This window comes from Lactuca virosa, chromosome 4 (assembly GCF_052849685.1).
Source record: "Lactuca virosa cultivar CGN04683 chromosome 4, Lactuca_virosa_CGN04683_v6, whole genome shotgun sequence".
NCBI lineage: Eukaryota > Viridiplantae > Streptophyta > Magnoliopsida > Asterales > Asteraceae > Lactuca > Lactuca virosa.
The window spans coordinates 333,139,058-333,152,112 of record NC_136429.1 but is presented as its reverse complement, the minus strand read 5'-3'; the positions used below and the strand labels follow the sequence as shown (position 1 = coordinate 333,152,112).

The window sequence follows — 13,055 nt, the reverse complement described above, 5'->3', positions numbered from 1 at the left end:
ACCAATTACCACCATTGTTGCAACCTGCAACTACTCATCGGAATCGACCAAGGAAGGCATCGTTGCCGCCACTGCAACCACCAACGACCACCACAAATGCAACATTACCTACTCTCCATAATTGGCCAAGGAAAGCGTTGTCGTGGATTAATATCGAGAAAGAGAGAGAGAGAGAGAGAGAGAGAGAGAGAGAGAGAGAGAGTTTATAAAATAATCTAAAATTTCATATAGATGCCACATCAGTTCCACATGAATAAAGATAAGTCAAAAATGTCTATGTAGCATGTCATATAAATAGAAAAAACTAAAATTTTAATGACTTAATTAACATGATTAGAACTTTAGTGTCAAATGGTGAGAATTTTGAAACTTCAATTGTCAATAAATTAAAAACTTAACATGTCTCAATGGCTAAAAGGTGACAAAACTAAAATTTTAATGATTTAATTAACATGATTAGAACTTTAGTGGTCAAATGGTGAGAATTTTGAAACTTCAATGATCAATAAAGTAAAAACTCCTAAAGCGGGCATACAAAGACATTTTGAAACTTAATGTTTTAATGCTCTTCTTGGAAAGCTAAGACTTTGTCGATTGGAGGTAGACTCACTTTGATTAAAGAGGTGTTGGGTGGTATTGGTACCTATTCTATGTCTATTTTTCCAGTTCCTTTAGTGGTCATAAAATTACTTGAATCTTTGAGGGCTTCTTTCTTTTGGGGTAAAGATCTGGATGATAGAAAACCGCATTGGGTTAGGTGGGATAAAATTTTAGCTAGTAAAGAAGAAGGTGGTCTGAGGGTTGGTAGCCTCTTTGCTTTGAACCGGTCTTTGGTTTTTAAATGGAGATGGCGTTATTTTCGTTGTTCGGACTCCATTTGGGTCAAGGTGGTTCATTCTATTCATGGTTTTGGCTCCACTTCTGATATTAGTTCGATGTCTTCTTCTTTTTCTCCTTGGGTTGGAGTTATCAAGGTGGTTGATTAGTTGAGAGCTAAGGGGTTGGATGTGATGCCTTTTTGTCCTATTCGTGTTCGTGACGAGAAGAATACTCGCTTTTGGTTAGATGTCTGGTCGGTAGAAAATCCCTTAGCCTCCACTTTCCATTGTATCTATGATCTTGATTTATGCAAGAATGTTACAGTGAATGATAGATTGGATGTGGATGTTTTACCTCATCCATTCACAGGCTCCCTAGAGGAGGCATGGAAGAGACGCAATGGAATGAGCTTTGCTCGGTTTTTAGTCTGGTTAGTTTGTCTCTGTATCCTGATCGTCTTGGATGGACTCTAGAGCCGTTGGATGAGTTTTCAGTCTCTTCCGCCCATTCTTTTATTGATGTTGGTTATCTGAAGTGTGCTGACATAGCTAAGAGATGGAATTCTTGGGTTCCTATCAAACTTAATGTTTTGATGTGGAGAACCAGGCTTGGTAGAATCCCGACGAGGGAAAGCTTATCGGCAAGAGGCATGGAGATTGATCCCATCCTTTGCCCGGTGTGTCATTATAATTTGGAGAGTATTTACAATATTTTTATTAATTGCCCTTTACTCAAGAAGATTTGGGGTCGTATTGCTTCTTGGTGGAGTTTTGATTTTCCGGTGGAGCTTACAGTCAAGGGATTTATTTCTTGGGCAAATTCTATTGGGCGTTCTAGCTCTGTTTGTGAGGCCTTTGATGCGGTTATTATTACTACATTTTGATCCTTATGGAGGTTTCAGAATAATCTTGTTTTTGGAGCGGTTTTACCCAAGTTTTCAGTCTTATTTGATGATATTGTTAGTATTTCTTATTTTTTTGGTTTCAAATAGGTGTAAGAAAGCTAAGATCTCTTGGTCGACTTGGTTGTTTGATCCTAATGTAACTTGTAATTCTTTGTAATGTTTTCCTAGTTTCGGGCTAGTTTTAATAAATTTTTGTCATTCCAAAAAAAAGACATTTACTAAAGAAAAAGAATAATCGAGTAAAATTAGTACTTAATGCATAATCTTATAAGAAAAGGAAACATTGACTTAAATTCTCCACTGTCTTGATTTTAAGTCACTACAATCTTTGATCTAAAATCATATATTTATGAATAGCCAACTGCTTTATGGTAAATATAATGCTATCCTTAGACTTCTTTGTATGGAGTCGTCTCCTCCTTATGTCATCAACTATAACTGTCTTCACCCTCCTAACCGAAGTCATGAATAGCCTCATCTGGACATGCACATACCATGAAAGTAATAAATAAACACGTGTATGTTGTGTTAATAATGGCGAATGTTACATATTGTGGTCAAGATATGTAATGAGGATGTCATTATTCATGCTCAGATGATAATGACACAAGATTACTTAGATAGGAACAAGGATTAGATAAATTTATTAAGTACAATGCTATTGTATTTGAAATTAGACAAAAAGTAGATTCCCAAATGTTTATTATATCTAATTGGACGATAATGGAATAGAGATACATGTAATAATAAAAAGATATGAAAATTATACAAAGAATATTGTTACTTAGTGGAATTTGGTAAAAAAATATAAATTGACATAAGTAAGCATGAAAACAAGTTTTGGTACATAAAGTATTAGTTTGGAACCTTAAACTAAGGTCACGTACATTAAAAAGGGTTTAGAATATGCATGATTTGATTCTTGGGTGCTATATATGAAGTGCATTAGTTGAAACAAGGACATGACAATGAAATATGAAGTACCCTAAGAAATGGATATGGAAATCAGGAATTAATGCACAATATTAGTACATCATATGCTCCACTATTTAGCTAATACTGTTGGAAGATGCAAAAGAATCATTTGGACTTATAATGAAGAAGTTGTGCAAGTTTATAGTTTCCATATTGCATGAATGGAATATAGGGTTTGCATGTGATATTCAAGGGTATTATCGTCCTTAATACACCTAACATTTTTTATGTCCATTTGTTTTATCTTTTTGGATTTTTCTCGATTAAAGATTACATTCTCCTATTCTTTTGTGTCTACTTGCTTATACATCTCCTCATATTCCATGAACTTAGCCTTACCAACTACTTTTTTGCCTTGGTTTTGCCTCTTTGTATCTTTTCTTCGACATGCTTATTTCTATGTCATCACTACAATCTACACGCTCCTTACTATAGAATATTATATCGTATTTTTGAGTATCTATTTAACAATATATTTGTTAAATAATACATATAGATGATGACATTTATTACCTCATTGATACCTGATATTATATATATATATATATATATATATATATATATATATATATATATATATATATATATATATATATATATATATATATATATATATATCATAATAAAATATCATTATTGGATTTAAAAGGTGCATATATTAATTATTCAGAATTGAACTAGTAATATTCAATCTTATAATTTCTAGACAATTATAAATATAAATAATATAAAATAAACTCTCTTCAACCCTTGAGTTAGTAACACCAAAACAAAACACATATCTAAAACCATCTTATTTGTGTCATAGTTAATAAGTGTAATAAGACAGTATCAACGTATACATAAATCAATAAGATGTATTATTCCCTCATGTCCAATAAATTAGAATAGCACAATAAATATCATTATATGTTTCAAAAGGTGCTTATATTAATTACTTAGAACTTAAATATAAATATTCAGTCTTATAACATCTTAGCAATTATAGATAAAATACAAAATAAACTTTCTCTAACCCTTAAGTTAGTAACACAAAAACAATACACATCTCCAAAACCACCTTTGTTTCATAGTTTACAAGTGTCGGTAAGATAAAACCAAAGTACACATAAATCAACAAAATGCCATTTTCTTTATTCCATCATGCCTAAAAACACAAACACTTGTCCGTCATCTCTAATCATGGACTCCAAATTTTCATGGTGACGTTTTCAACACACTGGAATTACATTTACTGATCAGTTAAGTTAAAAATTATGACTATATAACGACATTTTTACGTTATAATTAGTTATTGTTTATAGTAAGGCTAATTCTATATATACCCCGATTAATTCTATATATACCCGGATGCTTGGTGCATCCTTTTATGTGAATGGTGAGAGTGTCCCCTATGATTTGACAATTTATGTTAGTGAGGAGTATATATAAAGCTTATAGTAATTTCTTTTCAAAAAAACATAGTGCCTAACAAAAGATTATCGATATATTTATTATTTTATTTAGAGTTTAATCTTGCTTTGTAAATGGTTTTACGATAAGGTAACATAGCTTCGGTTATTCAATGTTGTTGCACCGAAAACTTATCGACACTTTTGATATATATTAGATGTCGTCGTGGTAGAGAAACTCTATTCATAGGATGTGACAGATGACGGGACCATTAATATTGTCGATAGAGGTGCTTTGTCGATATTGTACTTATGTGAAGGTATCTGCTTCTTAATTATCACTCCCAAACATGCGCTATTAGTTTGAGATACTATGAAATATCCATCGTCTTATATAATCGAATTAATATTAAAAGTAATAACATATTTTATTCATTTGTTAAGTATGATATATTACCATTATTTATTGTTAGGTTGGAAAAAGTATTTCATAATAAACGAATCATGATGTAAATAATTTTCTTAAACTCAATTGATCAGTAATATGAAGGATTATGAAATAACGAAGTTGTTATGAGCATTTGAAAAGCATTCCAATAATCCTAACACAGTCTCCTATTCATAGACTTCTAAATACAGCCCAACTGATCACAAAAAGTTACGTTGACTAAACGTTGACGTGTACAAAATATGCTATGTAACATAAAAAGATATGTCGAATGATCTTAATAAGATCTACCAGCTACTTCGACATAGATAGTACTTCGATAACCCTTTAAACTTTTCATCTTCCAAATAGGCAGACTTCGGATAGACATTAAGGACTTCGACATTCTTCATAATATTTTCAACCTCTACAATCTCCCCATTTGTGAAGAATTACAAGATTCTAAAGCTAGTTTAAAATGTTGGTGATTTGTATTACCAATCTTATTTAAGTGTAATGGGATGAACTTGTTGACCAACGTAATCTTAATAAATATTGAACAAGTAACAGTGGTGCGGAGTCCACACTTGTGTGAGTTTATTCTGATTTAAAGTATATTGTTATTTATGGGTGAAGCCCCTAAACCATGGGGGTCTGGGGGCAACGCCCCTGGTAGCGGGGTCAAAGGGGCAGAATCTGTGGGTGAGTTCGAGCTAAGATTTTAGATGCAGTTTTTGACACTTATGTTAAACCTGGGTTTATAGCCGTTTAAGTGGAGGTTTTCTAACTGCAATATGATAGTTTTTGGTAGTTTTCAGAAACCATGGTTAATTCCCGGTTTTTTTGGTTATTTTTTGGTACACATAAGAACATAAATTCATCATTCTTTGTTCTTCAAAATACTGACTTTTATCATATTGAAATTTCGATTGTACCATCGAAATATTTTAATCTGAAAGTGCATCACGACTCTTAGTGAATCCAAGAAATCGAAACACACAAATTTCTAACATAAAATATGCACAACGCTGAGAAGGGCCTTTCTTACTTCCAAATACCAAGTCAGCAAATCATGCATTTCCTTCTTATCACTTTCTGAATTGTTTTTGCATGTACAAATTTGAATCAGCAAATTCTGAATGAAGTGTAGGAAACATCTCAATGTAATCACTGTAAAGGAAATTTCTCTTTTGATTTCCTTTGATCTTTTTCCCAACATAAGTGATTCCTTTAGGCTTTTGAAGAATTTTTCCATCAATTTAACTACCAATATTCTTCAATTTAGATGTAGGCTTTTCAATTATTCTATCGAACGTTTTTACATGTTCAAAATCAGTCAATGTCATTTGATCATAGTAGTATTGCCTGAAGCGTCGAACATGTTGTTATCCAAAATTGAAGAAAGTATGTAAAGCGATTGACTTATGATCCATCATTAAAAAGATATGCAACATTGTAATAAAATCATTTGGATTCATCAAAGGAAAACTAACATGATTTATCTGGAGATTTATCAGTTTTTGAATGATTATTTCTTTGAAAACTATCACCAGTCGATGTTGGTACATAGGAATTAGTGTTTATAGACACTGATGCTTCTGACTTAGTATCTGTTGATGAGTCATGATGCTTAGGAATATCCATTGATACCACAACTTTAGGGTTCTCAAGAATGACATTTAGTGCACAGTGGAAAGAATACATTCTTTAAGAATGGTTCTTTCGTTATTTTAAGTTTCATAATGTTTATTAACATGATCTTGAGCGCTAGACTCAACTGACTTAACAAAATATGTCTTGTATTCTTGAATTAATTCTTTAGTGGTTGGAAAACTTGATTATTTCTTGATTTGTTCAGAAAACTCAACTGCTTGTTAAAAATTTTCACCAATACTTTTAAGAGCTTGTGAAGGAATTTGATCATTTACAATTTTGGTGACTCTTATGTGTGAAGTAGTCCATTTTTTATTATCTTTTTATAGGTACAGTTGCCTCATTCTTTTCTTCAAGATAAACTTGAATAAATAATTTTTGATTCCTGAGATCTTTTTCCAAATTAATTAGTTCAAGATTCTTGGCTTCTGTTTTAGACCGAGCATGCTCGTATTTGTTTTTAAGATCAAGTTTTTCCTGGTGAGATTTTTCAAGATGAAGACAGAGACACTCAAACATCTTAGTCTTTTCATCATCAAGCTAACTTACAATTTTTTTAACCTGATATAGAGAGGAGGGATCCTAATTCTAACTTCCATCTTCCTTAGTAGCTTAAGTTAAGTCGGCTTCAAAATAATTGGAGCCACTACCTTCACCGATTGAGTCTATCTTGGCCATCTAACACACATCTTTATTTTCAACATTTTCTTCATCGGTGGATGGATCTTCCAAATCCCACTTCTCTTCTTTAGCAAGCAATACTTTAGGCCCAAGATTTTCCTTTTTCAGGCTATCAACTAATCTCTTGTACTTGGTCTCATTGGACTCATCCTTTGTATAAAGGATTTGACCTCGCAGTCTCTTATATAACGCCCGATATTACCACACTTGTAACACTTATCCGGGGCAGTGATTTTGGCTTTTTCAGTTCTTGATGAGGAATCAGCTTCATAATTCTTGGGCTTGAAGGATCTTTCATTTGATTTGAACATCCTTGAGTTATTTAAGCCCTTGAACTGTTTTACTATCAATGCTGCTTGAAAAGCTAGTTGTACGAACCGCTAATACTCATCATCTTTATCTTCCATATCTTCACCATAATAGATTTATTCACTGTCACTTAGATCCTAAATGATCTTAAAACTCATGGACATAAGAGTTGCTGATTTATCTTTCTTGGCTTCCTTCATTTCTTTCACACTTTCTCTCCTATATGTTTTGCTCTACTCATAGTTATTGAGGTTTCGATAGAGGATTAGCAAGTTCATCTCTATAATCTTCTCACTATTCTTCAAGATATATGCATAATGTTCCTAACTCTCATCAAGAGAATCAAGAAACTTACGAATGAGAGTGTTCTTCTAGTTGTTCCTCACTTCATCGATTTCTTCGTAAGTAACCTTGAGAGTATTAATGATTTCTTTGGTTGACACAAATTCTCAACAAGATAATATACATCATATGGAAGCATTGAACATATATCATCCCTACGCATGACGTCCAGATTTACTTTTATCCTCGCTTCTTAAGTCAACAGATGAATATGAGCTCTTTTATGTATTGGACCATTGCCTTCTTCTGTGATAGTACTATATGGAAAAAAGGGTCTATCATTATGAGTGTTCGTCATGTTGATGTCCATGGTTTCGAGAACCATCATGGTCTAGCTTAACCACATGGAGAAGTTGTTCTCATCGAGTGGAGAAAACTTGTTTAAGGAACTAGATCTAAAGAAGGATGAGGAAGATGAAGAACTTGGTGAAGCCATTGAGTTGGATTAGTTTAGATGATTTTAAACTGCTGCTCTATTACCATTTGTTGGTCCCTTAACAATGGATTCGCCAAAAATAATAAGCAAATAACAATAAGAACAAGAGGAATACTTTGAAACTAAACTTTATTGATATATTAGTTTAGTAAAACCAAGAGGTAATTAAAGAACCGATTATGATTACTTACACACTCTTGATCGATAACCCTTTACACAAGAGGGTATTGATATACATACATACATACATATATATATATATATATATATATATATATTTAAGGAAACAATCTCACACAAGGTAGGAGTCTTCTGTTATATGGAAGCCCATTCTTAATTACGATCCTTATTTGAATCAGGAAAATGTGACTTCAGTTGTAGAGCTTTATGCACTATCTGATCTTCATTACGGTTCATGTTGACATCTGCGAATACATATATTGATTCCATCAATAATAGCATCCGCTGACTCACAACTTTTTTGTGACAACCAAGAGGATTCTGTCACTGATCTCCGTTACGAAAGAGTAGGAAAAATAGATATAATAGCTTAATATTATAATATTTGATTTTGAGATAATAAAAATCCAATGTGTCATTACATTTATTGTAAAAACGACAATTACGCTCGAAAATAAACATCCAAAAAGTTGTGCCGTCTTCTAACTTGGTTAACATATTTGGAAAGTACTTGTTAACCTGATCCCAATGATATAAGATTCGTAAAAATCCGACTCCAAAGGAAAGAGTTATGGATTTTATTAATATAAAAATCAGCCGCGTAACTAAAATTAAATACGTCAAAACGGTACTTAGAGATTGGTTGAGTTTTGACTAAAAGTGAAAAAAGAAGATTCGTAGTACTCCTTAAGATAAAAACATTAGGACACAGAATGCCGAAAACGGGATCCATATGAGAGAGATATGATTTTTGTAAAATCATTTATTTTTACCCCCGTTAGGCACAAAAATGAAAGTCAAAACAAGCAAAATCAACCTAAAAGAGAGTTGTATTACTCCTTGAGATCATCACATACATATAAAGATGGATTAGATCGGAGCACGCACGAAGAAGTTATGATTTTTACAAAATTCCATTTGTGCGCGCGAGGTGCGCACCTATGTCGGTCACGCACCTGACACCGGATTTGAAAAGATTGCGAGTGAAGTGGCTAATTGGGGAAGTGACACATGGCCTTCTCTGGATGGAGCCACGATGATCACGCGCAACGCGCACAGATATTTGCACCACGCGCACCCAAATTTCATGCCTATAAATAAAAGGCAATGCAGAACCCATTCTTCACACCTTCTAAACATCTCTCGAAGTTGCTACCCTTGGAGCGGTCCCGGAGTCCCAAGCTGGATTTAACCCTACACCAACGTTCTCACGAGACTAGGGTGAGTTCACGGCCCTATTTTACTATTTTAAAAGTTTTACCAGGGGGGATAAATTCTTATCAAATTGTTTTATGAAAATATATTTATATCTATAAATATCAATCATTGTATAAAGCATGAAACCTTAGGATAAGTAGCTAGAGATATTATACCTAGTTGTAAGCTATGATATTATGCCTAAGAGTTATGATGTCTGATAGTCTAGGAAGAGATATTACCTAGATGTTATAATGGTCAATTTCCTAGGATAACATAGTACTAAGAAGTAATGTTGGTTAAATACACGATATGCACTGTACCTAATCTTTACTCTGCCCAAATATCCAATTTTCAAATTAACCATAATTACGGTATATATGTATGGAAAATTATATATATATATATATATATATATATATATATATATATATATATATATATATATATATATAACTAGATAATTATGAGATCTAAAAGGTATAATTATCATATATAAAAGATAAAAAGATTTATATTATGATAGTTATAGGAAATCACTAAGAAAGAAAGATAAAAGATAAAATACCTAAGGTTAATGCGTTAGTGAGCTGTTATTATTCATGCTTAGCCTGATTTAATTCGGCTACCCCGAACCTATAATTGTTAATCTTGCGAGAACCAGAAAGATATGTATAGATCTATATGGGGTTTAACACCCCCACCTGCGATTGCTAGCTATAATCCTAACAGTATAACTTTCTTATTAATCACTATTCGACGTCCGATGAAGCTTCATGGCGGGAAAATCACTAGTCAAACAGTCTCGATTATAGGGGCTCATGATAATACATTACAACAGCCTTAGAGCTCCGACTACCATGAGGTACGTCTTCGGGTAGTAGATAAAATACGTTAGGATTAACAAAATATCGTAAAAGATAATAAGATAGGATCGGTAAATATCCTACAAAGATAGTAAATTAGGATTGATAAAGTATCCTAAAAAAATAGTTAGCTAGGGTTGATAAAATATCTTAAGAAAGGTTTCTCTAAAAGAAAAAGGATTCTTGATTTAATACAACCAAATAAAGTAGAAAACTATAAAAACACGTGCACTCACCAACATTATGTTGACGTTTTAAAAATACATGTATTCTCAGGGAGATGAGTGTGGAGGATAGTCATGCCAAGGAGGAGGTCTTCAAGGAAGCTTGCTGGAGTTTATTTTCGTCTGTTTGTTATTTCTAGATATGTTCAGGATGTGTGTTTGACATATTAAACCATGTAATCCCAAATAAATTATAATAAATAAAAGTATCGTTTGTGTTATACTTACGTGTTATGTTATATATATATATATATATATATATATATATATATATATATATATATATATATATATATATATATATATATATATATATTTGTATGCCTCGATCCAATATCCCTATGTCGCACAGCCCGACGTTTCATCCGTCGGCCGGTGATGTGACAGATTGGTATCAGAGCTACAGGTTATAGCGAAATAGTAATTCCTTAGGAACTACGACTATAACCTAAGGCATATACTCTAAATTAGTTAAACCTAATAAAAGTATTATTATTAATTACAGTACGGATAGACTACTTATGGCAGAGGTGACTATTTTGAACTGTCACTTGGGTTGCTGGATTTCAGAAGGACTATATGCTAAAATGGTCCTGCCCTCCTAACTTCTCATCTGGCCGATCCTTACTTGGTAGTGTTGAAGTACAAAAACATAGAATTAATAAAATAACCCTAATCAAACACTAATCAGATAAAGAGTTATTCAAACTCTTATCAATACACCCTTATATTATAAAAACTATCCATTCGAATCATAACTTAAGATTTTAGGTCAAAAATGAATCCTAGGGTTAGTCTAGTATTATGTTCGTACCACAACTAAACCTAAAATATGCAACTAAGTTTTATTATGGTCCGACCGATGCACGCCTAAACCTGGATGGCATAGTTGACAATCTAAACGCTTGAGGATTTATGGATCAATAGTTTAGTACGATTAGTTAAGAGATTAGGACGAGGCCTACAACTTGAGGATCTTCGGATCTGTAGCTTTGATCAACTTCCTGAAGACTAGAGCCTTAGATCAACACCTATTGCAAGAGGATTCGACTCATAGCGGAATGAAGACAGGGATTCGACATACCCCCATATGGAAAGTTACCAAAGATACGGTACTATCTAATATATATATATATATATATATATATATATATATATATATATATATATATATATATATATATACTTGTAATATGAAATTATATGTCCTATGCAGGATATCGAAGCGATATGGAGGATATATGGGACTGGGTGTCGCATCCTTTCCCGGAAGAAGACCAAGTGATACCACGCAGGTCTGAGGAAGAGAGCGGTTACGATTCGAAAATGCCCCTACCACCTACCCCAGTATCAGCTGATGATGAGCCGTTTGAAGAAGAAGAAGAATAGCCCATCGAGGAGGAAGAGCAGCATGACGTAGATTTTGGTGGAGTACCCACATATAGTTCACCCTACACGGATTCATCTTCCCACCAGGATCATGAAGAGACTCAAGAGGAGGACCCTACTGATTCGGAGTCGTCCCCATAGATCGTTGCTCCACTTCCCCCATCTTCGAGCCGATTTCTCAATATTCATGCTTCGTGACTCAGGACTATAACTACCCCCATAAAGCTCATTCCCATTCCATCCCGCAAGAGAGCAGCCTCACCGCCATCATCACCGAGATCATCAAAAAAGCCTTGCCCCACCCACAAATGGACTCCACAGGTAGATGAGTGGATCTGGGAGGAGAGCATTGGGTTTTATGAGGTCGGAGAGTCCTCCCAGGAACCTAGGTGCGATCCCATTCTAGAGGATCCCACGGATAAAGCGATCTCAGTGTTAGTCCCACGAGTAGCATGACATGAGGATCGTATACATCAGGTGGAGGGGATCGTGAATCGCTAAGGAGGGAGATCAGATCACTGGCTGGAAGAGGTAGAGGTTTAGAGTAGGGGATATATATATATATATATATATATATATATATATATATATATATATATATACGAGATGAGGATCCTCCACGCATACGATCATCTGGAGGAGACCCATTCTCTAGTGCAGTATCAGTAGATTATGATCGAGGGTCAAGAGCAGTGTGTGAGGGAGTCAGAGTTGAGATTGATGGTGTCAGAGATAGGTGCAACCACTATGGAGATTATGATCAGTTGCCTTCAGCACCAGTTAGCACAGATAGTGGCTTGGATGGTAGTTTGTTTTGGCTTGTGTTAGATAATTCTAGCCAAGGAAAGCTAGGAACTATGGTTTTTAGGTTTGAGGGAGAGAAAATTAGCATAGCAGATAATGGGAAACTACTATGTCTTTTGCTTGTAAAATTGATGATTTTCCTGTTCAAACAACATCATTTTACACTTTTTGGGAAATCTGATGTAAAAACTTATGGAAGTTAACGAAAATTATGTGATCTTATTGTATATTGTGTTACTTGTTTGATTCTTTTTCTTGATATAGTTAACTCACTTAGCTAAATTGTCAAAGTAAAACTCAAAATTTATCATAACAACTAACATATCCCAAACCTATAAGCTCCACCGCGATTAAGGAGATAACCGAGGTCCAACCAGGGTCTGTTCATATAAAGACTTTATGAACTGTAAACCTAAACCCTTCCCTGGAAACGAAGGCGTAGTTGGTTTGACTAGGTG

General features: G+C 33.9%; 1 protein-coding gene across 1 annotated transcript; it reads left to right on the top strand.

Moving 5' to 3' along the window:
• The first annotated feature begins 1,204 nt into the window (after nucleotides 1-1,204).
• LOC145106144 (uncharacterized) lies at nucleotides 1,205-1,702 on the top strand. The gene has a single exon (XM_079043172.1). It carries the CDS (start codon nucleotides 1,205-1,207, stop codon nucleotides 1,700-1,702), a length of 498 nt encoding a protein of 165 aa, XP_078899298.1.
• Nucleotides 1,703-13,055: the final 11,353 nt, after the last annotated feature.

Coding starts and splice junctions, on each gene's coding strand:
- LOC145106144 (XM_079043172.1), top strand. CDS start 1,205: ATGGAAGAGACGCAATGGAATGAGCTTTGCTCGGTTTTTAGTCTGGTT.